Source organism: Artemia franciscana, chromosome 4 (assembly GCF_032884065.1).
Source record: "Artemia franciscana chromosome 4, ASM3288406v1, whole genome shotgun sequence".
Lineage (NCBI taxonomy): Eukaryota > Metazoa > Arthropoda > Branchiopoda > Anostraca > Artemiidae > Artemia > Artemia franciscana.
This window is the reverse complement of record NC_088866.1, coordinates 11,377,568-11,405,035: the sequence shown is the minus strand read 5'-3', so window position 1 is coordinate 11,405,035 and position 27,468 is coordinate 11,377,568. Positions and strand designations below refer to the sequence as shown.

Here is a 27,468-nt window from a genome sequence, read left to right as displayed (position 1 = left end):
GCACATCTATTAGATCTTTTGAATATACTGGAGGAAATGGCTATCTCAAAAATTCGATTGGATCTCGTTGGGGAAAAAGGGGCAAGAGGGGGGGGGTTACCCTTCAATCACTTTCGACTCTTGAAAAGAACGCTAGAACTGTAAATTTTCAATCGAATGTGCTCCCTTCCGAAGATGTGCCTTGATGAAAAAAATGTACAAATAATTCATAGACCCCACTTCGCCCTTTACTTAGACAGCGCTATTCCACTGCCTATAAAATAATAGGTATTAATTAATTTCTTTGTCTCCCTCGTTTGGGAAGTATTTACACATTAGTCATTTCTATAAAAACAGTTACAACTGCTTTTTGTTATTTTTTTGATCATTAATAATTGAAAAGTGCCTGAGCCATCAGACCGCATTTGTCCTCAATATTATAGATTATGAACAGGCGTTTGATTCAGCAGATAAAGGAGCTCTAGTGAAGATCCTATCCTTGTACAGTAACTGTACTTCCCTTTTTCAAAATCATATTCAAAATCTTCAGTAACTTATATCTAAGTGACAACAACCATATGAAAAAAAACATCTCATCTACCACACTACAACAAAAAGCCAAATCACTTTTTTATATGGTTAGCATTGAATGTGTCCTGTTTTATCTCCTTCTTCACTGCGAGTAGCGCACTGGAATATAACAGAGAGCTGTTTGCGTGCCTTTTCCTGTGCGTAATATATGACGTAAACCTATTTCCTACAAATTTTTATTATGGGATAAGACAAATTATTCGAGAGAATAAGTTATTCCAGGTCTTCACGAAAACTGGATTTTCAAAGAAAATATAGAAATAATGTCATAAAATACTTGCTTTCCTAAGAAATCATGGTTGCAGCGGTAGTTGTAATGGTCTCTATGTACTAAGCCCCCTTAAAAAGGGGCGACATTAGCATCTAATAACGACATGACTGATGCAGCAACTACTAAGGTTCTTTTTATAAGCCACCAGTCGTTTATGGCCTTTTTAAGCGAACACAGCGTGCCACAGCGAAGAAGCGTTTTCTGCCGATTAGATCCACTAAATCATCATCTTTTGCCCAAAGAGGTTTAATATATCACAAAATACTAATTTGTTGAAGACTTTAAACAGGATTCATTATAGATTTCCCAAAAAAATCCAACATCTAATTCAATGTCGTTAAGTCATTGAAAGATCGATATTATAATGTGTTATGGTAGCCTAGAAAGCTCGAGAAAGCTACCAGGGGGACTATCCAGCTGGTATTGCTTATGCCTTATACTACTCGCATAAGTTTGAGAAGCATCTGCTAGTTCGCTAATTAAGGTACAAATCTAAATTTGATTATTTAATAGCTGCTGAAAAGACAAATAACTCTCCCAGTGTCAAATTTGAAGACAGCTATCAAGTTCCCCTGGTCAACTGTATTCTCAAGAATGCATACGAAGCCTTAAGGAAGAAAAATATGTATAATAATATGGTTTCAGCAATAGCTGCAACCTAGCCCATAGTAGCCAGAATTCAAAATGCTCTTTTTTTTAAAAAAAAACTGTGCAGTGAGAAAAAATTTTGATTCTAGGTGATTCAGGAATGGTAATTATCATTTTAATTCCTGTGTAGGGCTTTCGGCAACGATGGTTCCAATGGTGTATTTTCCGCTTTGATTCAACGCAATGCTTGAGAGGTTTCAGGCTATTTTTCGAATTTCCCATAAACTGGTGTTCAAAATAACATTTTAGTACTAAGACTAGTTGGAATAATAGTTACCATTCTAGAATCAGGTAGAAATGGAAGTTTTTCCTCACTAGACTTTTTTTTTAATGCGTTTTACAAATTTTAGTGACAATGGGTGTTGTTTGTTTTCCATTGGGTTGAAGATATCGTTGCAATCATGTTTACTCCTAGGAAATTACGAAGAGCCGAATATATCGGCTGAGGGATGCTCAAAAGCACAATAAAAAGTCTCTAAGGGAGTGGGAGTTACAATCGATAAGAAGATATTCTTGTGAATTTCTCAGATTTCAAGAGTCTAAACTTACCTTTGATTGTGTCACTGCCTGATTCACATTTAAAAAGAGTTTTCCTATAGATAAATTTTGAAAAAGACATTTCCATAAGTAATATAATTTTCAATTTTCTATAAAAATTAAGGATACTAAAATCATTAACAAACTCAGTCCAAAAACAACTGTAAAAAAAGAACAAGACAGAAAAAACACAATAATTGAGAAGAAATTTGTGAAGTTCTGTGACACTGAAATTTATAATACATCTCCTTGAAGTTAGCACAGTCAGTGGGTTAGTTAAACCCATTTTCATGTTTTGTTTGGCTCACAGGATTCTTCAAAGTTTTCACTCCTTACAGAAAACCTTATGTAGCCCCATTTCAGTAAAATCATAGAAATGACTGAAAAGTGGAGCTTTCAATATTGCTTTTTTGCACAAAAATATTTTCGCACATGTTTTCTTTTTTGAAACAGCAGCCCTTTTTTCTTACATAAAATTGGGAGGTTGTTGATTAATACCAGATTGCTGTTGATTTTGGCCATACATATTTTGAATGCCTACTTGATTTTGCATCATGTTCTGATTTCCCATGATTTGCTGATTACCCAAGTTCCCTTGCATCATCATTGAATGACTTATACTCATTTGATTCATCTGAGGCTGCATCTCTATACCAAGATTCATTAAAAGATCTCTAACAGCTGGGAAAATCGAACAGTCGTTTCCTGTAAGACCTGACTGACTAAATCCACATTCTGCAAATCTTTTGAGCTGTTGTATAGCCATTGTCAACAGCGGCTGAGCTGGTACAACATTCAGATCTCGCTTTTCTGCAACTTGTGTAAGATTTGTCGACCAGTCATGGACAATTGGAAGCAAGACAGTCTGAGGAGTCCCTTCCTCTCGTGTTGGCTGGATCTCCTTTAACATTATAAAAAAAAGAAGCTTCATCTTAGCAACAATAATTGCTGGATGGCCAGGAGGGATTATAGGCTGTGATCCCGGAGGAATTGTCATACACATACTAACACTGAACCTATACTGGGCTGGATCTAACGTCCCTGGCCTAACCTCTAACTTCATAATTTGTATTATATCCCTAAGTGGTTTTATTGGCACTAGAAGTAGTTTTCCAAATGCTAGAAGGGATGAAGGTCGTATAGGATTTGTAACTAAACGACTATTGAAAAATTCATCTAGAATTTCCAATTCTTCCAGCATGAACTGGTCTTGGTAATCTCGTAGGGCTTGAAACTTCATGCGAAGCGTAGGGTACTTTAGCGGATCCAAGATTAGATGACCCTTTAGCAGTTGCGATTGAAAACCGATGACACCAGGCTCGTTACAAGGGATGATACGAAGTGATTCTTCAGTCTGAAGGACCTTATGCCTGTAAAAAAAAAGAAAAAAAAATGTACACAAATTTCAAGTGCATCGTCACACGATGGACTTTGTGCAAACCTCTAATTATTATGGGTTAATAGAAGAACAGTTTTTTTTAGCTCTTCACAGGTACGGCATTTTTTTTATGGCAGATTTCTCTTTACGATTATGTTTTGATGCTTTTGATTAATCTGTCAATCTGATGCTCTGAAGATTAATTTTTTGAATGGCTTAAACTTAGCGGTGTAATATGCTTTACTTGCAGTAATTAAAATTTAGGTTTAGCCACGAGGGTATCAACTCTGTTTTCTGATCAAAAGAGACTGTTTCTCATACTTCATAGTCCAATTATTTAAACGATGACAAACGATACCAGTTACTAAAACTTCTGTTGTTGAACAAATTCAAAAGTAACTAAGTACATTGAAGTTGTCAAAAATCATGTGTACAATAGCTCATGAACAATGAAGAATATTCATTTGAAACTTGTAAAGGATGTTGAGGAAGATCTTGAACTCGATTAAAAATTCCAGCTGTCAAAAAGGCGTATTTGCAATACTTGAGGGACGGTTAATGGCATTCAGTTGAAACTTTCAAGGAATATTGAGGTGTTGAAATTAATCAAAAGACATTAATTAAAACAAATAAATTAGAAAGATTTTTTTTTCATTTTTTGCGATGATCACGTGAAAAACTAGGGAGATATTCATGATATTAGCCAATAAAAAAAGAACTTTAAAACAGCTAAAATATGGGAGGCATTTTATTTCATCTATGCTATACTTTATGTTTTAAGACATCCTCTAAATAATTCAAAAATAACCCTGAATCAATAGCCATACAACATGACTATGCATGCGGAGTTGAGGGTAGAGGTGTGGTGGAGGGAGGCATAGATCTAAAATCTTCGGTTTTGAGCCTACAATTATGAACATTAAAAAGCCCTGGACTGAACTTAATTTCAATAAGGTATGGCGTAACCACCATACGCAAAATATGAGAGAGAAAGAAAGAAAGAAAGAAAGAAAGAAAGAGAGATAGAGAGAGAGAGAGAGAGAGAGAGAGAGAGAGAGAGGGAGGAGAGAGAGAGGGAGGAGAGAGAGAGGGAGGAGAGAGAGGGAGGAGAGAGAGAGGGAGGAGAGAGAGGGAGGAGAGAGAGGGAGGAGAGAGAGAGGGAGGAGAGAGAGAGGGAGGAGAGAGAGAGAGGGAGGAGAGAGAGGGAGGAGAGAGGGAGGAGAGAGAGAGGGAGGAGAGAGAGAGGGAGGAGAGAGAGAGGGAGGAGAGAGAGAGGGATGAGAGAGAGAGAGGGAGGAGAGAGGGAGGAGAGAGAGGGAGGAGAGAGAGAGGGAGGAGAGAGAGAGAGGGAGGAGAGAGAGGGAGGAGAGAGAGGGAGGAGAGAGAGAGGGAGGAGAGAGAGGGAGGAGAGAGAGAGGGAGGAGAGAGAGGGAGGAGAGAGAGAGAGAGAGGAGAGAGAGAGGGAGGAGAGAGAGAGGGAGAGAGAGAGGGAGGAGAGAGAGAGGGAGGAGAGAGAGAGGGAGGAGAGAGAGAGGGAGGAGAGAGGGAGGAGAGAGAGAGGGAGGAGAGAGAGAGGGAGGAGAGGGAGAGGGAGGAGAGAGAGAGGGAGGAGAGAGAGAGGGAGGAGAGAGAGAGGGAGGAGAGAGAGAGGGAGGAGAGAGAGAGGGAGGAGAGAGAGGGAGGAGAGAGAGAGGGAGAGGGGAGAGAGGGAGAGGGAGAGAGAGGGGATAGAGAGGGAGGGAGAGAGGGAGAGGGAGAGAGAGAGAGAGAGAGTGAGAGAGAGAGAGTGAGAGAGAGAGAGAGAGAGAGAGAGAGAGAGAGAGAGAGAGAGAGAGAGAGAGAGAGAGAGAGAGAGAGAGAGAGAGAGAGAGAGAGAGAGAATGAGACCTACCAATGCTTTCTTAGATGAGTAAGCGAGAGAAATCTTTCAATGGGGGAGTTCATTCCATTGCCATCAGGGTCGATGGGAGTACAGAGGGCGTCGAAAGATGCATGACTTAAGTGAGTTGGATTAGCTCCGGCCCACAGCCTCAAAGGCAATACCCGGCTTCTAATGTCTGATGGTGAAGGTTGTGCTCCAGCTGGTGAGTGCCCAAGACGAGCTGCTGGCGATGGTCTGGGAAGTCCTGAAAGAGAATTTATTTTTTAATGTAACAAAACGAACACGATCTTTGCCGACCAAAAGATTTATACCCGAACATATTTATCAGCAAAAGATAGTATACCTGAAAAGGAATATTTCAGCTGCTTAATTTCGTATAATAATTCTCCCAAGACAAAAGCTATTCAGAGAACGCAAGCATTATAGCCGTTTTAGTGGTGCTAGGCTACGAAGTGTCTGATAAGATAATAAATCTTGCGTAATTTTTTTCAATTAATTATATAAAAATTTATTGACAAGCCTTTTAATTTTTTTTCTGTTTCTTCCTTTCTAAAGATATGATCAAAGCTAGCGCAAATTACTAACACGAAGGCTCAACAAAAATTTCACTTTGAGGTTTACTACCAGAAACATTGAACCAACATAAAAAAAAAGAAAAAGAAAGAAGAACTAACACGAAGAATTAGACGACATCTCAACTATAAAGATGAAAAAAGACAATATTTTTTTGAATTTTGTATATATAGTAGATGAAAGTAGTATCATGGTGTCTGATTGGTATTTCCTGGGAGTGTTATTACAACAATCCACGCCCTCAAGCTGATCCTCCCTTACAGATCACTTTAGAAAGCTGTTTTTGGAAGTTTTACATGCTTTTTCCAAGACTACATAAAAAAATCAACTGAAAGCAAGGAGAAACATTAAAACGTAAACAAACAGAAAGTATTCCGTATATGAGGGGGACTGCCCTTTCCTCAATACCTTGCTCTTCACGCCAAAGATTTTAGTACTTTAATAAGCGACTTATTCTAATTTAATGGTTCTTGTGTTTTAAGGGTCGTTCTAAAAGGTGAGTAACATTAACCATAATGAATTTATATATTTGGATAATTGAATTTTATATAACAAGAATAAAAAGCCAATTCTTTTGATGTATCTGTTGTTATCAAAATCTGTTTTTTTTTTTAGTTTCAGCAACTATTGGGCCAAGTCGCTCCTTACTAACAGTTCGTTACCACGAACTAATTGATCCCCAAACCCAGTTCTGAAATTCTAACATCTTAGGAAAAATCCAAAAGAATGACAACCCTAATGACAATATACCTGTTACCAGATCATTGATTTTAGTACTGAACCTCATTGGACAGTACTTACTTTTGGAAGGTCTATTTATCCTCCTTCAGTTTTGAATTTTAAAAAGAGAACTAAAATTTTGAATTTCAAATCAAAAGAACCTCCTCCAAACTTTATACAACCAGCCCTTCCAGAAAAACCTTATTTGCCCTCGGGGCATAGCTCATAACAGTGGCCCCCAGGATCTGTGGGGTTGTGTCACATCCTGAAGCATTTTTATATGATCTTTGTACTATTTTGAACAAAACAGCTATCTCAGAACTTTGATTGGATGCATTTGGGGAAAAGAGTGCGTGGAGGTGAGCTACTAGCCCTCCAATCACTTCTGACTCATAAAAAGGGAACTAGAACTTTCAATTTCCAATAAAATAAGCCTCCTCCAAAGCTTTTACAACCACCCGTTCCATAAAAAACCTTATACACCCCCAGGGCATAGCTTACTTTCCTTACCCCTAGGCTTTGAAGAATTGTATCAAACCCTGAGGCTTTGTTATATGATCTGTGGGCTATTTTGAACAAAATGGCTATCTCAGAATTTCGATTAGATGTATTTGGGGAAGAGAGCGTAAGGGGGCGGGGCGCAAGTTACCCTCTGATCACTTTTTACACTTAAAAAGGGAGCCACAACTTTCAATTTCCAATCAAATGAGCCTTCTTCAAAGTTTATACAGCCATTTGTTCCATAGAAACATTATATGAAAACACTTGCCCCCGGCTCTCAGGGATAGATTGGCCCTGGAGTTTTTGTTATCTGATCTTCTGGATATTTTGAACAGAATGGCTATCTCAAGAGGTAAACCAGCTAGAGACAAACATTTGTTAAAGAAAAAAGAAGAGGTGGGTGGAGGAGGGAGACTTGTTGCCCACCGATCAGGGGCTTGAGCCTCCTCCAAAGATTATACGGCCACTCGTTCTATAGCAACTTTATATACCCGGAACAATACTTGCAACACTTGCCACCGGATTCTGGGGGAGGGGTGTCGGCCCCGGAGTTATTCTTGTCTGAACTTTAGGCTATTTTGAACAGAGTGGATATCTCAGGAGGGAAATTTGTTAAAAAGAAAAATATGCTAGAGAAAAGAGGGCGTGGATGAAGGGGGGCTTCTTGCCCTAGGATCACTTTTGACTCTTAAAAAGGGTAACTGAAATTCTGACTTCCAATAATATGGACCCCTCCGAGAGGGCATGTTTAAACTAAATCCAAGCACTCTAAACGCATGTAAACTGTCAAATGGCTGTATCACCATTATCTCAGGAACGGCTAAACATTTAAGTGAAACTTTCAGGGTATGTTGAGGAGGGTTTGAGCTAACCAAAAGGCACTAAGAGTTCCACTAAGTGTATCACTACGATTTCTACTCATATTTAGGTTAATGGTCTTAAGCTGAAACTTTCAGGGAATGCTTAGGAGGAGTTTCAACTAAATCAAAACACCACATGTGTGTGCAGGTTGTTAAAAGAGCATATAAGCAATACCATAGGAATGGCTAAAAGCATTAGGATGAAACTTTCAGGGTAGTTAAAGGGTATGTTGAACTAGCCAAAAAAACATTATGTGCATGCTACCATTATTCCTAAATACTACTTCTACTGAGGTTAGGGGTATTAGGGTGAAACTTTAAAGGAATATTTAAGGGTTGAACTAATAAGAATGTACCATGTGTGCCTTACTAATCCGACTACCGGCAGTACTACAACTATTACTACTGCTTGTAGTACTGCTATTATTAAGGTTAATGAAGGTAAAACTTTGAGTGATTCTTGAGAAAGATTTTCTACCAAATCAAAACACACTACGAGCATGCAGGTTATCAAAATGGCACATCAGCAATATCACAGAAACGGCTTGCAGTATTAAGTTGAAACTATTAGCCCACCAGAGGGGGTAGTGAACCACACCAAGAAGGCACAATGTGAATACTTTTATTGCTACTACAAATAATACTACTAGTGATATCATTGCTACTACTGCATATGCTCCAACCATTACTACTGCTACTACGGTTACTACTATTGCTAATATTAAGGGTATTAGGCAAAACTTTCAGGGAAAGGTAAGGATGATACTAAACTAAATCAAAACACATTACGAGCATGCAGGTAGTTAAAATGGCACATCAGCAACATCTAAGGAAATAATTAAAGTACTAAGGTGAAGATCTCAGGGCAAGTTGAGGGTATGGTGAACTGAATTAAAACACACTATGTATATTTCGATTATTAAAGGGATATATCAACAATATGTCAGCAAAAAGCACGCCTTAGTATATTAAGCTAAAACTTCCCAGGCTACTAATATTACAAACACTTTTGCTACTACTTCTGATACTATTACTGCTACTATTGAACAAAATCAAAATAATTTAAGTGTATCCAGGTTGGCAAAATGGCATAGACGGGATTGTTTATGTTATTTTAAACTAGTTTAAAAGCCACTATGCGTATGTCGGTTGTCAATAAGAACGTATCAGCAATATCTCAAGAAAGGCTGAAGGTATTAAGTTGGAACTTCTAGAGCTAAAGTTATTACTACTTCAATTACTACTATTGAACTAGATCGTAAGGGTTGAAGTGCATCCAGATTATCAAAATAGTATAGATCTTAGGTCCTAGGAACTGAATAGGGTATTTTCAGGAAAGTTTTATTTTCAGGAAAAGTTGAGATGTAAAATTAAATCAAAATATATTACGTGTATCCAGGTTTTCAAAAGGGCGCATAAGCAATATCCCAATAACAGTTATGGCTATTATATTAAAACCCCAAGATAATGCAGATTTTCAACCATATATTTGAATATTTTTCCCCATATCTATCAATCCATATCAATTAAACCAAAAATGAGCAAAAGTCAAATAATCTACCAAGGGTAAAATAATCTGCAACAAATCAGCATCGATAAAGAAAGAAAACCCAAAACGAACGGAAGTTACAATAAACAACCAGGCAGACTCAATACGAGCAGATATTACAATGAGTAGGGCTAAAAACCCCCATGCCTTCCCAAGGCCATATTTGATTTATTAAAGTTACAAAGGTGAAAACATCTAAAATTTATATTTTTTTTCCAGTAAATAAAAAAATATTTTCTTTCCTTGAGAAGGCATAGGGGTTTTTAGTGCGACTCATGTAAAATTCTGTTCGTTTTGACTCAGTTATTTATTGTATTTTCTGCTCGTTTTGGGTTTTATTTATTTTTCGACGCTGATTTGTGGTGGTTTTACGCTTGGTAAATTATATGGTTTTGATTTTGCTCATTTTTGGTGTAATGGAGTTCTTTACTTTTCTTTGAAATTTTTTTTTGTGGAGCAAGTTTTATTTTAAATTAATTTCTGTTCGTTTGATAGTGACATAGACTTTTCATGGAAAAAGAAAATAATAGTTTAAATCTTTCTGGTTTTTCCTTAAGAACTTATAGTTTGACCTACGATTTGTGTGCAGGAGAAAATTTTTCAACAATTTTTAACCAAATGCACCCTTTCCAAAATCTGGACACTGGACACAAATAGTAGCGTTTAATATAGTTTTATATGTCTTCTGGTTGATCCAAAAAATAAAACTTGATATCATTTGCGAAAAAAATTGAACAAAACGGCTATCTTAAATTTTGATCAGAAGTGTTTGGACAATTATGAGCTAAAGAGGGGGGCTGATTTCCCTCCAATCACTTTTGACTCTTAAAAAAGGTACTGGAACTTTGAATTTCCAATCAAATAAGCTCCTTTAAAATATCAATGATATTACTAGCTATGATAGAGCAGCGCTGCCTATGATATTGCTTATATGCCTTCTAATACTTGCATGCGTATAGTTTTTTCTAAACTCCCCCTTTTTCGTTTGATTGAAACTCCCCCTTTTTCGTTTCAACTTAATGCCCTTAGTGTCATTAGTTACAGTAACCGTAGAAGTAGTATCAAAAATATACAAATTGTTTCTTCTGGCTAGTTCAAAATACGTCAAAACTTACCCTGAAAGGTATGACTTAATAATGCGAGCCGTTATTGTGATATTCCTTTCGCATCCTATTGACAATCTACATGATCATAGTCCGTTTTGATTTAGTTCAGCATCCGCCTAAATATTCCTTGAAAAATTCACCTTAATACGACTTGTGTAGTAGCAATAGTTGTAGAAGCAGCAGTAGCATTAGTAGCAGTATGCACATAGAACCTTTTTTCAACATCCCCATCAACTTAATTGAATTTTAACTTAATACCATCAAAACGGTCCTGAAGCATTGCTGATAAGTCCTCTTGACAACCCATGTGGGCATAGTATTTTTAATTTATTTCAATACAGTTACAATATAACCCAAAATGTTTGCCTTACTACTCTTAGGTTTATTCGTAGTAGTAGTAGCACCGGTAGCTATAGTAGTGGCAGTAGGGGTAGAGTTAATAGTGGCAGTTTTAGCTTTAGTAGCAGTAGTAGTAGTAGTAGCAGTAATAATAATAGTAGCAGTAGTAGTTGTTTTAGGAGTAAAGGGAATAGTATTATCATGCAAATATTGTCTTTTGGTTAGTTCAACATCCCCCACAACAAGCGTTGCAAGTTTTAATTTCACATATGAAACTGTTCCTAAGATATTGCTGATATGACCTTTCGACAACCTGTATACGGATGGTAGGTTGTCATCCATACAACAGAAATTTTCAGAAATATTCTCTAAAAAGTTCACCTTCATACCCTTAGGAACAGTTGTAATAGTAGTCACAGCAGTAGTATAACTACTCAACGTAATAAAATTAGTCATTATTATGAATTACGGTTTACTCTTTAGATAACCTGTATATTCATATATTTCTTGAAATATTTATCTTAACGCTCTTAAACTGACAAATAGTTACGATAGAAGTAGTAGTTGGAGCAACGGTTGATATGAAGCGTTGATATGCGCTTCTGCCGCCTTACAATTTGTTGCAATTGAAGTAATAGTTGGAATAGTTTAGCAGCAGTAGTAGCATAAGTAAAAGTACCAGTAGTATTAGTGTTAGTAGTGACATGCATATATTAGCTTTTTGTCAATTGATCTTCCCCTTTAAGTATTCTCCGACAGCTTCAACTTAATACCCAAATCAATTCTAAGATACGCCCTCTTGACAATCTGCATGCGCACAGTGTGTTTTGATTTAGTTCAAATTCCCCCTCAATGTTCTGTCAAATTTCCACCTTCATATGTGGAGCCTTAATTGTACTAGAATCATAGTAGCAGTGGTAGTAGTAGGAACAGTAGTACCAGTAATAGTGTATAACCATAAGTAGTAGCAGCAGTATTAATAGCAGTGATAACAGGTGCATTTTTCCTTTTGGTCAGCTGAACATCCCATCCATGATGCCCCTGAACTTTCTTCTTGATATGATAAGCCGTTCCAAAAGTATTGCTGATACGCCCGTATCAGCAATCTGTACATATACAGTATGTTTTGATTTAGTTCAACTTTCCCCTCAAGGTTTCCTCAGATGTTTTTTTTTCTTTAATATCTTCATCGTTAATAGTACTCGCTACAGAAGTAGTAGTTTTAATGATAGTAGTGGTAGTAGTAATAGTACTTGGTAGCGGTAGAAGCAGCAGTAGTTGTAGTAGTAATAGCGTTCAAATGTTGCCGTTTTGGTCAATTGACCATCTCCTTTATCATTTCCTGAAAATTCCAAATTAATACACTTAGTCATTCCTGAGTTACACCCTTTTGACAACCCATATACATAACCTGTTGTGACTTAATTCAACACTCCCCTCAAAATTCCCTGAAAGATTCATCTTAATGCCCTTCGTATTTTGGGAAAGTTGAAGTCAAACATGCATACCTTTCCTCAACACCATATACTAAATGTAAACAGCGAACAAATTGTATAGCTCGTGAGGCCTCTGGGAGGGGGCGGGGTGTCGGCATCCCCAAACGCATAATTACTGAACCTCTCAACAAAAATTGATGTCTCAAAACTTTGTTTGGATGTTTGTTTTGGGAAATAATGGGCGTGGGGTGTTTGTGTGTGTTGGTTTATCTCTAATCACTCCGACTATTAAAAGGAGCACTTTAACTTCCGATTTAAAATTTAATGAGACCAATCTGAATTTAATACGATCACCCATTCCATAAAAACCTTATATACCCCCAGGTCATAACTTAAACCCCTTGCCCCAGGGCTATGGAGGGTTGTATTAAACCTGGAGGCATTGTTAAATGTTCTTTGGACTATTTTAAACAAAATACCATCGCACAATTTCAATCAGGTGCGTCTGGTGAAAAAAGGGGTAGTTGGGAGGGGAGGGGGTAGTTGACCTTCAATACTGATGACTCTTAAAAGGGAACTAGAACTTACAATTGTTACCAAGTGAGCCACCTCTAAAGTTCATAAACCATCCCTTCCATAAGAACTTTTAATGCTACAGGGGCATAACTTACGAACTTCACCCTCAGGCTCTGGTGGTTTGCATCAACCTCAGAAGACTTGCTATATGATCTTTGGACTATTTTTAATAAAAAGAGTGTCTCAAAATAATTATTGGATACGTCTCGTGAAAACAAGACGTGTTTGTGTGTGTGTGCGGGGAGGTAGCTGCACTCTGATCACTTTGACTCTTAAAAAGGGCACTAGAACTTCTGATTACCAATCCAATGAGTCCCATCCAAAGTATATACAACCACCCTTTCGATAAGAGCCTTTTATTCCCCAAGGGCATAATTTACAGCCCTTGCCTTGAGAGCTGTAGGAGGGGGGAGGGTTGTTTTCCTCACAGACATAAATTCTGGACTACGACGAACTATTTCTGAATTAAGACTAGGAATAAGTGAAGGTGAAAAGGTGATGTTGGGTAACAAGAAGATCGATCAAGTGGATAGCTTTACTTACCTAGATAGTATTAGTAAAGGCGGTGGGTGAATTGAAGATGTTAAAAATTGAATAGCCAAGGCTCCGAGCGTTTATTTTTCTACAGTAGAAACAGTTTGGAAAACCAGGATTAGAGTATTGGAAGTTACAGTGATAACAATACTCAAGTATGGTTCTGAAGCCTAGGTACTCCGGAATACGAAAAGGGATTCGCTGGATGTTTTCCAGAGAAATTGCCTACGAAATGTTTTGGCTACCCAAGTGACTGACCTTATCTCAAAGAGATATATGCTCAATGAAAAATATGGTTAATGCTGCTTTTTAAGGATATCATGAGAGAAAGGTTAAGATAGCAGGAATACGTTGAGCGGAAGAAAGATGACAGATTTCCAAAGATTATCCTTGTCGGTGAACCGTCAAGGGTCAAACTGAAAGCAGGTCGTCCGTACACGGGGCGAGAGGATGTCGTAAGAGAAGATTATCAGAAATTGGAACTTCTTGGGAGGGCGTTAATAGGATGGCTTTGAAAAGATTGGAATGGAGGAGCGTGCGTAGCTGTGTCGGTCTCAGGTGACTTGATACTGAAGTAGGTCGTTAGTAGTAGCAACAGTAAAAAGAACAGAAATTACGATAAAAAAACCAGGTCAATCTCAAAATGATCAGAAACTAAGAGGAGTAGAGCTGACACTCAGCTTGCCTTCTAAAGTTAAAAACTGCTGAAAACAAAATATTTCAAAAATAATCCAAAATTACTAAGAATTTTTTCTTTAGGAGGCACGGGGGCGTCAGCCCTATTCTTCTTAGTTTTTGCTCATTTCTGTTGGTTTGGGTTTCATTTATTTAATGATGATGGTTTATGCTAGTTTTAAGCCTGAAAGAATATTTGACTGTATTTTTGCTCATCTTTGGTTGAATGAAGCTCTTTACTTTTCTTTAACAAATATATTTTGTGGAAGAGGTTTTTCAAATTAATCATTAATCAAAAAATGAAGTATGAGAAATAAAGATTTGGAATAACAGAGGCTAAAATCCTTACCTGGCGATTGCGAGAACGGACTAGCGGCAACAGGTGAAGGCACAGAGAAAGGGCTAAAATGGTCTTGTCCCATAAAAGATACTGCTGGTGATTGACCAAAATGCCCCGGAGATGGCTGTGACATGAAGGCAGGACTTGGTACAATTCCTTCTGCTGGCGACGGCGCAGGGTGGCTGATAGATGGTGGAGATGCTAATGGAAACGCATTGCCCACAGAACTTGGGCCATAATAGTGGCCTTGAGAGTGAGGACTAGCTGGATTTTGCAGAAAAGAACTTCTTTGTGAAGGCGAGCCTAAAAGAATTGTGGTAAATTATTGAATAGCAATTTGAATTCATCCCATATATCTGGTTGTATTAGAAAAAATATCTAAGATACTGATGATATTCAAATCTTTTTTTTCTCAACCAATCAATCAACAACTAATGATGTACAATGGTTCATCTGCCTTTCACTTCACCATTATTATCAAGGTAAATGACATGGAAACATTTGTTTAACTTCATTTGATGGCTAATCATGACCCTTTATGGTGTCGCTATCATATATAGCATATATTATATCCATTCTAAAGATATATTATTTTTTTCAGTGTTTTAACTGTGTTATCCATAACATTAAAACCAGTTCTGAAGAAGGACCAACATATTTTAAAATAGCTAAATAAAATCATGAAATAACGGCAATGACAGATGTTTTACTATTTATTAGTAACAACATTCAATGAAAACATAATTCTAGATGGGTCATATATCTAGACGGGTCATGAGTCTGAGGCAATTCGTTTACATCCTTAATTTGGCAGAAATTTTTTTTTTATGAGTGATGACATTTAAATTTGTTTCAACATGATAATTTATTCATCATTCTTTCCCGAGGATTGGTTTTATATCGGTTTTAGTATTTACGACGCATGAAAATTTAAACAAGATGACAAGTGACACTGAACAGCTAAAGAAAAAGGCACAGAATACGGATCAGCAAAAATCACATTTAATTGCACAAAGGAAACGTTTGACAAGGAAATCTGCGGTTACTATGCAAAGCAAAATTGCAATGGAAAGAAGGAACATACTAATTTAGCTTGCGTGAGTCTGTGAAGGATAAGCAGGAAGCAGAAATTGAATCTATGCCAGAATTACAAAATCTAACTAAAATCGCAGATTTTTCTCCCTAAAGTAAAGAAGTATTATTTTAGCGTCTGCAAAGATACATAGGACGGAGAAAATGAATTAACGCCTGAATTTCTTAACCATCATGGAATGGCATTGAAGTTGTTATTAATTTCCCTAATTTCCCTAGAATTGATAGCCCTGGTTATTGCTCACGTGTCTTTTGACATTATGACTAGTGACATTAGTGACACAAAATAGCGTAAGATAGTGATATAGATAAGATAGGATGTAGATAAGATATTGTAAAATAGTGTAATATTATCATTTAAGATTAGAATTTAAAACTTACAATTTAAACCACAGGACATTTACCAAAGATCCTCGATTAGTGATTCACACCCACCACAAAAAAAAAAACTTATGTGGGGTTGCAGAATCTTTGAACACCTCTCAGAACTGGCGAGGAAAAAAACAACATAATTCACCTGAGTTTCTGAAGTCTCTATAGCCCATTGAAACTAAGATTGCCTTATCTAGGATATTTTATATCATTTTTGAAAAACAAATATAAATCACTTTTCATGAAATGAAAATTACTCCGTTATATCTTTCTTTTTCAAAGCAGTGAAATCTTCGAGAGACTTAGTGCCAGCAAAATTTTAAGGCTAAATGAACCCTTTAGCTCCTAGATCGACTAACAATTCATGGGAGTTTTGAAAATCTGACTTCTTCATTGCTACAGCTTGAAAACTAGCTAATAATATAAATGTGGAAAAAACTTATCTTTAGAAGGTTCAGAATAACAAAGAAAAGGTACCAATCTATTTATGAAGTGGAAAATCGCCAAGAACATTTTACATTTATGAAGTTTCCATCCTTGAACCAGACATCTGGTAACACTGTCAACAACTGCCTTCAATGTGCGTATAAATCACCTTTGACAATATCATTTAACATAGCAAAAGTTCTACAAGAAACAAACGTGATCAAAGAATCATTCGGTTAGCACTGAAAATATACATGTCCGAGAGGGGCCCTTCAGAAAGTCTCTCAGATTATGCAAATTTAGTCCAGTGCTGTCAATGCGGAACTCGTGCGCAGTGCATCCTGATTTCCATGCATACCGTTTTTAACACGAAAAGCTTGTTTTAATGAACAAAAATGTGTAAATCTTAAAAAATGTGCCTGTTCACTACCATTTAGTGTTCTGTTAGGGAACCATGGCTATATAGTATTTAGTTACGGTATAGGTTCTAAGCCTTCTAAATCATATTTCAATATAAGAGAATTGTTTTTCATTATCATATAATATTTTATGGGTGAATTATGCAAATTTAGAAAATATGAAAAAAAAAGAAACTAAGCGTGCTAATTAGGGTGAGGAGTTGAAAATAAAATTAAAATTGTTCACATCCTTCAGATCACACTCGAAAAGTTGTATACCCTGGATTGATCATTTTGAATGTATTTTCAATTTTGTTGAACACTAAATTTGTTTAGCCTTTCGCAGAACCTGGACTTGGCCGAACAAATTGTACTGAGTCCTTGACCTCATATATTCTACTAGCAGTTCGTGACTTTAACGCCAAATTTGGCTGGAAGTTCTGACTGTTCATCTTAAAACCACTGACACAACTTTATTGAGGTTGTTTTTCTCTTTCGTGTGCTTGTATTTTTTTAAGGTTTGTTTTGACTTTGTTTGACAGAGTGTTGAAAAAACTTAATATTGAGCATTTTTTTTTTAATTTAGCTTACTTATACGTTCATTATAGTACCACCATTATATTTCATATCAAAACATCACTCAGGTGAGAAATAAGGAGTGCGCAAGAACGCAACATCGTTTGCATACAATACTTCTACGCTTTTTAAGTTGACAAAGGTATAGCTATCACATATAAATTGTAGGTTATCACTTGCAATCCATTTTGTAGTAGAAGAATGGAAGGTTTAAGCTAATTCTGCTGTAATCTCAGCATGAAAAGGGTACTTCAGGAGATACTCTGAGTCAAAATATACAACTATGATTGATATGTCATCCCTTAAGTGTCGAACAATGTCTTCAGGCATAGTTAGAAGCTGTGCCAACCTATCGTGGTCAAGACCTATGGCAGTGCCTGCTAAAGCATGACGTAATAAATGAGTGGAAACGTCACATCTTCTAGGCGTTTAGACAAGTTTTCTCTTCGCTTAAGCAAGAGATCATGCACTGCACCTACTGAAACGTCAGTAGGAGGTAAAACAAGAGGTCCAGGTGCTTCATGCCCAGCATGTGCTCCCCAACTAGCTTTACGGCCTGTGAAGGTCTCAGTTGATCCCAAAGACCATCTGTTGCCAAAATAAGAAACTTATCATTGTTAAAAAGATGACGCTGCATTATCTCTTGTTATTGTTAGTCGTGGGATATTTCCTGATACCTTAAAGGTAGTTCCTCTGGTCTCCACACAGAAAAATCACCGATGCAATTCTAGCAATACATATTGTCATCCTATAGCTTTGGCTTCAAATATCTATAGTTTCACCGTTGGTTCTAACTTGACCTCTAACTACTATTAACTTGATTCTTATTACATGCCTTAATAATATTTTTTGACCAATCAACTAAATATAGCAGGAAAACAGTCTATTGGCAAAGCAGTCCTTGCCAATGAAATAGAGCATTTGCTTCAACAAGACTCAAAAAGCCTCACCTTTCAACCGAATGACCAAACTAAAAACCTTCACACTAAAAAAGAAGCAAAATTCAACTTTTAGGTTTGATGGCATTCCCAGTGATTCAGCCTTTAAATTAAAATTAATTTAAATTAAAATTTAAATTAGTGATTCAGCCTTAAAAATTAAAGTCTTTCTTTAAAGAAATCCGCTGTTCCGGCTTCGCCACCTCCAGATAATGTAATAACATATTTGATTTTCTATTTAGATATTTAGATAACATTTAAACGTTTAAATTGCATTTAAATAGCCTCCAGAAATCTAAACAGAGCATTATCTTTTATTAGAAATACAACTTAAACATTTAAATGTTTTTTCACTTGATCAAATATAATCTTGATTTTTGCTCATATAAATTTCGTACATGGATAAAGGTCTTCAGACCACTTTTTAGCGATTTAAAATAGAGCAAAAATTTTAAATCCTTTGCAACAATCCTTTTTGAACAATTAATGAAGTAAAAATCAGTAAAAAATACGGCATATAGGTAAATAATGTAGCTTCATTTTGGCATATTATAAATACCATTTTCAGCTAGTATTTGATTAGAGCTGACACATTTTATTCCAATCATGCCTGGTGTGCTATATCTCCTATCAAGTAAATATTTATTTTTCAATGTGAGCCGTGGGTTAAGTAAGGAGATTTTATGCTTTTCTCCAAGAAGTGCAGAAAACATAAATAGGCAAAACAACAGAGAATTACGGTACTAGACCAAGGAGCAAATGAACAGCCACTACAAAAAAAAAAAAAAAAAAAAAAATACCTTGGATGATCTTAAGGACATTTTTCTGCTTTCTCCAAGAAGTGCAGAAAACACAAATGGGTAAAACAACAGAGAATTACGGTACTAGACTAAGGAGCAAATGAACAGCCACTACAAAAAAAAAAAAAAAAAAAAAAAAAAAAAAAAAAAAAAAAAAAAAAAAAAAAAAAAAAAAAAAAACCCTCGGATGGTCTTAAGGACATTTTTCTGCTTTTCTCCAAGAAGTGCAGAAAACATAAATAGGTAAAACAACAGAGAATTACGGTACTAGACCAAGGAGCAAATGCACAGCCACTACAAAAAAAAAAAAAAAAAAAAAATACCTTGGATGATCTTAAGGACATATTTCTGCTTTTCTCCAAGAAGTGCAGAAAACATAAATGGGTAAAACAACAGAAAATTACGGTACTAGACTAAGGAACAGATGAACAGCCACTACAAAAAAAAAAAATTACCTCGGATGGTAGAGTTGACAGCATCAGTTTCGATCAATGGACTTGGCGGATTGTCATCTTCACTCTGTGACCTTCTATCATAAAAGGTGCATTGCTCGTCAGCGTATTTTAAAAGGAAGGACTGAAAATGAAGAAAAATGCTTTCAGCACATGTTGAGACAATCAAAACCAATAGCATTTCCATTTATTCTATAAACACAAAAAAATGTAGTCCTATCTAGAAATTATGCACCTATTACTTCTCTAACGATATAATAATTTTTCTAAGCTGTTCTATTACATAACATTCCAAAGATATTTAAGCACATTAAACTAGCAATTTCGCGTAAGAAATACTAGGTGACTAAAGTCACTTTTCGGTGAACCAGTTCAACTAGAATCGGTAACTTTGTTATTGTGGGTAATGCGTGATACAGCAAAAAATTAATAAGAATACAAATCTACTTCGACACCTGAAACAAATCAAACAGTGGCCTAAAATGACCATCCACCCAGAAAAGATGATGAAATCTCCCTTTCATAAGGGTAAGATCTATGTATACTTTTGCATATTAAAGATCCAAATCTGATCCAATGCTAGAGATAACAATTTATCAAGATATACCAAGGCCAAACTTAATACACCTAAAGAGCTAGACCGAAACAGGTAAGAGGAAAAACGAGCGAAAAAGAAACAAAACAAAGGGGGAGAGAGAGAGAGAGAGAGAGAGAGAGAAGAGAGAGAGAGAGAGATAGAGAGAGAGAGAGAGAGAGAGAGAGAGAGAGAGAGAGAGAGAGAGAGAGAGAGAGAGAGAGAGAGAGAGAGAGAGAGAGAGAGAGAGAGAGAGAGAGAGAGAGAGAGAGAGAGAGAGAGAGAGAGAGAAAGAGAGAGAGACTTACCTTTAAGCACTGAGTCGGGCTGAATTCTTCAACAGCTTTGCTTCTATCGAAACAACTATGGGCCCCATCTTTAATACTAACCAATCGCCCAGGCAGTAGACGAATATCCAAACAATAAGTAGCATTAAAAGCCAATCTAAAATGATTTGAGCTCTGTACCATCAAAGTAAAAGGTACGGTTGACCCCACTCTGCTGAGGTGTGGAATAGCGTGTAATTTGGAAATTGATCTTAAAGGATCATATGATTCTAAGAGGAGACGAATAAATGCAGCGATGTCCGAGTTCCGAGCAAAATCGGCTTCAACACAGTCTCGAATTATATGATGCGGATTTGACAGCTTTTTCGTACTGCTTGCAAAATTAATCATGTAAGATCGAGTTGCCTGTCGCCACGTTAAAGTAGCGCTGCAGCACATATTTGGACCGTATAAAATAATCAGGCGTCGATAATTAAACGACTTGACTTTTACTTCGTTTGAATGAGGATTGGATTCAAGAAATTTTCCTAAGTCAAACGCAAGGCGATACATCCTGATTATATGATTCCAATCTGTTATCAAAGATTCAACAACTTTTGATGCTTCATCTGCTGCCTCGTAGCCTGAAAAAGACGAAAATTGCGCTAAAGTTCAGCACACACAAAAAGACGCAAGAGATGTTAAATTCATGACTAGATGAGTAAATAACAAGATCTAAATACAAACATATAATGAACAAATTTGTACGCGCAAAAACATCCAAAAAAAACTTTAGAGATAGCGGGAAGAAAATCTATAACATGTAATATATAATATCTGACCTTAAAATAGCCACGGCTTAATTTTAATAAAAACAAATCTTTTAGGGAAGTTTCCGTTCGAAGAGAAAAAATTTATTAAGGAAAAAGGAAAGTAACCAGGAGAGACAGTAAACAAGGCTTCCTTCAGTGATGCCCCAGCCTTAGCTGCTTCATCTGCCATTAGCTGCCATCTTTGTTCCAGACTGGCCTGGGATCCATACCAGGGTAATTTGGTTTCCCTTGGATGTCAAGCTATTCGGGGCTTCTTAGTATTCCAATTCTCTATTTTATGAAGAGCCTTGAGGCATGCTTGATTGTCAGTTAAGACACAGTTATCTTTTCATGTTATCTTTTCATGACTAAACATTTTTTATAATTGAAAAGATCCGAGACGAGAATGGTTACAGAAGCCGTTGGAACAGGAATTCTGATGCCAAGATTCAGCTAGGGTTAATTTGAGCCATTCAGATTTTTCACAGAATTTTCTGACTGGCTCAAAACTTCCTAAAAATCCTGTCTGGCTTAGATTAGCACTAACTGAATCTCGATATTAGTAAAATTTTTATTGTGAATGTAGCATAAGAAATTTACTGCAAGGATCGGCTGACTGACCGTATTTCATACAGTAAAAATAAAAAAAACATAAAAAACAACCACTAAAATTATTAAAAAACAAACAGTAAAAACAAACACATTGAAATGAAAGCAAGATCTTTCCCAGTATACTGTCTTAATATGATCGGTTTAAAGATAGTAATCACTTACTTTGCAAATTTAATGCAGAAGTAAATCTTTGCAAAAGTATAGCGGAGCTGTAGTCAAAACGTGTAAACTACAATTACCCTGCATAATATGAAGTAAGAATCGTTTTCTTAACATGATTCCTTCTCAACAGCCTTAATTCTAAACTTATACTAACTGAAGTACTGCCATCTCAAAGTGCTGATTTTTATCTTAATTAAGGTAATGCAGTTTTTACTTTTCCTACAGTGAAAATTGTAAGAGGCCATAGTAGACTTATACCAACTGAAGTACTGCTATCTCAAAGTGCTGATTATTATTTTAATTGAGGTCATTCAGTTTTTACTATTCCTACAGTGAAATTGTAAGAGGCCATAGTAGACTTATACCAACTGAAGTACTGCTATCTCAAAGTGCTGATTATTATCTTGATTGAGGTCATTCAGTTTTTACTATTCCTACAGTGAAATTGTAAGAGGCCATAGCAGACTTATACCAACTGAAGTACTGCTATCTCAAAGTGCTGATTATTATCTTAATTAAGGTCATGCAGTTTTACTTTTCCTACAGTGAAAATTGTAAGAGGCCATAGTAAACTTATACCAACTGAAGTACTGCTATCTCAACGTACTGATTATTATCTTAATTAAGGTCATGCAGTTTTACTTTTCCTACAGTGAAAATTGTAAGAGGCCATAGTAAACTTATACCAACTAAAGTACTGCTATCTCAACGTACTGATTATTATCTTAATTAAGGTCATGCAGTTTTACTTTTCCTACAGTGAAAATTGTAAGAGGCCATAGTAGACTTATACCAACTGAAGTACTGCTATCTCAACGTACTGATTATTATCTTAATTAAGGTCATACAGTTTTACTTTTCCTACAGTGAAAATTGTAAGAGGCCATAGTAGGCTTATACCAACTGAAGTACTGCTATCTCAACTTACTGATTATTATCTTAATTAAGGTCATGCAGTTTTACTTTTCCTACAGTGAAAATTGTAAGAGGCCATAGTAGACTCATACCAACTGAAGTACTGCTATCTTAACGTACTGATTATTATCTTAATTAAGGTCATGCAGTTTTACTTTTTCTACAGTGAAAATTGTAAAAGGCCATAGTAGACTTATACCAACTAAAGTACAGCTATCTCAACGTACTGATTATTATCTTAATTAAGGTCATGCAGTTTTACTTTTCCTACAGTGAAAATTGTAAGAGGCCATAGTAGACTTATACCAACTGAAGTACTGCTATCTCAACGTACTGATTATTATCTTAATTAAGGTCATACAGTTTTACTTTTCCTACAATGAAAATTGTAAGAGGCCATAGTAGACTTATACCAACTGAAGTACTGCTATCTCAACTTACTGATTATTATCTTAATTAAGGTCATGCAGTTTTACTTTTTCTACAGTGAAAATTGTAAAAGGCCATAGTAGACTTTACCAACTAAAGTACAGCTATCTCAACGTACTGATTATTATCTTAATTAAGGTCATGCAGTTTTACTTTTCCTAGAGTGAGAATTGTAAGAGGCCATAGTAGACTTATACCAAATGAAGTACTGCTATCTCAACGTACTGATTATTATCTTAATTAAGGTCATGCAGTTTTTACTATTCCTACTGTGAAAATTGTAACAGGCCATAGTAGACTTATACCAACTGAAGTACTGCTATCTCAACGTACTGATTATTATCTTAATTAAGGTCATGCAGTTTTACTTTTCCTACAGTGAAAATTGTAAGAGGCCATAGTAGACTTATACCAACTGAAGTACTGCTATCTCAACGTACTGATTATTATCTTAATTAAGGTCACGCAGTTTTACTTTTCCTACAGTGAAAATTGTAAGAGGCCATAGTAGACTTATACCAACTGAAGTACTGCTATCTCAACGTACAGATTATTATCTTAATTAAGGTCACGCAGTTTTACTTTTCCTACAGTGAAAATTGTAAGAGGCCATAGTAGACTTATACCAACTGAAGTACTGCTATCTCAACGTACTGATTATTATCTTAATTAAGGTCATGCAGTTTTTACTATTCCTACTGTGAAAATTGTAAGAGGCCATTGTAAACTTATACCAACTGAAGTACTGCTATCCCAAAGTACTGATTATTATCTTAATTAAGGTCATATAGTTTTACTTTGTCTACAGTGAAAATTGTAAAAGGCCATACTAGACTTTCTAGAACAGATAACCAGAGAACATGTAAACTAGTAGAAAGTGAAAGCCGTATAAATACTGGAATAAAAGATAAATTATTTGTCAAGAGTGGATTCATAAAATGATACATCCAAACTTAATGAGTTAGGACAATTACTGAAGATAGTTGAGTGATTTAAAACTTTAAAATAAGGCAGTAGTGTTGCTAACAGATTATTACCCTAATTTGCACCTCAGAGCAAAAATAAGGTTCAATGTTGGGTTTGTTTGGCTCCAAACAGGTCCAACTACGTGGTTGAATCAGCTAATTTTGCTAGAATTTGAGCTGATAATTCTATAAGTTGTCATCCAAAATCAGTTTTGCTGGCTGAGGACAAAATGTTACTACTTTGTGCAACTTTTTGTGCATGTTTCTTGGGTCTTGTATGACTTTTGATGCTAGAATTTCCACCTTTAACCGCCATCACGGTGAAAAGGTAACTGAATAAAAAACATGACAATGAATGGCAATTTGAGCCCCATTTATAATGAACTTATTAATTCGGATTTTTCTCTTTTACATAATATTATTTCGCAACCTAATAAAATCTTGGATTATTCCAGACCTGGTAAGCAATTTGCTTTAAAAAGGCATTAAATAAAATAAACTTGGGTTTAGTATCTTGAATTTAACCGAATTTTGGCCAAAAATTTAACCGAAATTTGACCAACAATAGATATTAGCAGTAAGTACCAGGTGTAAAGCATGTGCTCACGTGTGCAAACGTGTTAACAGCATTAAAATATGACAAATTCAAACCGAACAGGCATGTTCTTGGTTTGAAAATTTAAAAGCATAGTGCAGGGGTCACTAGTCCACCTTTCAGAAAAAGACAAGAACAAATCAGAATTACTTAGCAGAACAGCTGATCTAAGTCCTTGTTCGTGGGAGCTTTGAGTTATGACAGGTCTTCCTTTGAAAACCAGCTCTAGCATCCAATTTTTAGCACCCTTTGCTAACCTCATAGTGGCTGACAGAAGCCTTTCTCTAAGGTCCTTCATTACAATCTTAGGTACAACATGAAGATCTGGAAGATACAACAAACGAAGGGCAAAGTTGAAACCTGGTGGTTCTACCTGAAAATATAACCCATTGGAATTGGTTTTCAATTATAATTTGTCTTTATTAATCATTAATTTACATATTTAAGATTTTTTTTTTTAGATATTGGACTAAGTAACTTTATTTTGTTGTTTTTATACTTACACGAACTAATTATGGCGTCCCTGGCCTACCCGGTTCAACTGTTGGGCAATTATATAAGGGTAACCTCAGTTAAGTATATAACAAGAAATGTTTACGGCAACTCTCTATCTCGAACCACAGAAGAAAGGGGCATCAACACAGGGGTTCTTTTCGACTAAATTTTAAACCCCATTTAATTGTCAACAACTAAACATTTATATGCTTCTTATCGGATCTTGACAATCGTCTTTTACACGGGAAAACAAATGAATTCTCTTTTCCCTTAAGCTAAATAATTATGTAATTCTGATAAAGCCTTTTGAAGTGGAACTCGAAATATAACTAGAAGTTTTAACCTTTGACTTTCTGTTTGAATTTTTTGTTCTTGCAAAAATCAGGAAACTGAAACTCTTTAGAGTGCTATAGAGTTTACTAGTCTAGCTTTTTATGCTAACACTGGTAATAAACTATAATGAGACTTTAAGTCCGAAATCCCAGAATTTTAACAAAAATCCCTTCAAATTATTGAACAAGGGGTTGCAAAAATTCCAGGTTTGCTTTTTCAGTTCTTTTTTTCAGTTTTCCAGTTTTCCAGCGTAAAAAAATCCATCTTCGTACCCAAATTCTAATTCTTAAGCCCACAGCTGTATTTATCAGGGTTATTGCAATTATATGCTAACTCAGAACTTCACATCAGCAGAGAGGGGAGATAATACAGCTTCCTCCTTTAAGACTAGTGATAAACACACTTGCCCTTTCTACTAGGGAAAATTTGTGCCGGAAAAAAGAACCGTGCCTCCCCCAGACTCACATCCTGAAAAATTTCCATGTAGTTGCAGCCCCCTCCCATTTGCCATAAGACGTAGGCCTTTGTGAAACTATTTACTACTTTATTTAAAAAAAAAAAAAAAAAAAAAAAAAAAAAAAAAAAAAAAAAAAAAAAAAAAAAAAAAAAAACCTAAAACTGCCTTGGGTTTACCCAGCTTATTATGTGAATTAAACATGGACTTATTAAGCTCCTATTTTAAGAATTGTTTATTTATATTCGGCAGATAAATCTAGGTCTTAAATGTGTGGCAAACATATCTTTAAACTTAGGAATTATTTAAATTATTTTCTTCGCTAATCATGGTAATCGGAATAACTTACGTACGGACCCTTTACGGACGCAAAATCAAAATTTTATTTTATCCTGGAAAAATTAACAATCATAAGTGTTTTTAAGGTAAAAAAAAAACAAAAAATAATAAACTCCTCTCATGACTTAATTTTTTGATTAATTTTCTTACAACATTAGGTTGATCTTGAAATTTAACAGTGGATGCATTTCAGTATAGGACTATGGTTGAAATGGTGAAATGAAAGGTCTGAACAGGGAAAAAAAAAATATGAAAAAAAGGACAGGTTTTAAAACTAAACGCACAGTTTCACAAATCTTTTTCAGACTAAAGATTATCTTTTTTACAATGCATGAATGTAAGGAATTCGACAAAGTTATTACCATCACTCCTTGATGGGACATATTTTTCTTCGAGAGTTCAGAACAAAGACTAACAAACGGGACTCTCTCTTCACAGAGGGCCACAAAATGCGCCAGATTTTCCATTATATAGGAAGGAGCCTTTGATTTTTTCTTCTCATTTTGCATCAAAATGTCCGCAGGTCGTTTGCCCATCTCGTTCACTATATCAGCTCCTGTATTATGAGTCATTATAAATGGATCCAATGCCGCCATACCTATCAAATAAAAACGAATCTTAAATAAACTCATGTCTAATTAAAATAAAAATGCACATTCATTCACATCTAGCCCATAACAATTTAAAAAATATTCCAAATACAATTGAGAACGATGTTGATCACATTATTTACTCAGCTAATATGGCTAAATCATTAGTGTATATCCTACAGAAACTACATCATTAGTCTGTACACGGGGAGGGGTATGACTTAGACGTTCTCCTAACTTCATTAACTCTTACATTTAATTCAAACCCTAGAAACATTAGTGAATTGCTCCGGTCTTCCTAATGGTTTCGAAAAGTAACTGGAAAAGAGCTGATTTTCCTATTTATAACTGTATTTTCACACTAACAAAATTACTGAC

The 27,468-nt window shown here is 35.9% G+C and overlaps 1 protein-coding gene across 2 annotated transcripts in view; it reads right to left on the bottom strand.

The window, feature by feature from the left end:
- Positions 1-2,107: 2,107 nt before the first annotated feature.
- The window catches only part of LOC136025986 (mediator of RNA polymerase II transcription subunit 14-like), a 47,445-nt gene continuing 22,084 nt past the window's right edge, over positions 2,108-27,468 (bottom strand). For both annotated transcript variants that reach the window (XM_065702123.1, XM_065702122.1), the window contains exons 5-11: positions 26,863-27,098; positions 25,030-25,252; positions 20,432-21,033; positions 19,553-19,673; positions 14,505-14,798; positions 5,296-5,530; positions 2,108-3,396 (exon numbers count right to left, since the gene is read on the bottom strand). In XM_065702123.1, coding sequence (XP_065558195.1) covers positions 2,493-3,396; positions 5,296-5,530; positions 14,505-14,798; positions 19,553-19,673; positions 20,432-21,033; positions 25,030-25,252; positions 26,863-27,098 — 2,615 coding nt within the window. In that variant the 3' untranslated portion in view covers positions 2,108-2,492. The remainder of the gene's footprint in view (positions 3,397-5,295; positions 5,531-14,504; positions 14,799-19,552; positions 19,674-20,431; positions 21,034-25,029; positions 25,253-26,862; positions 27,099-27,468) is intronic.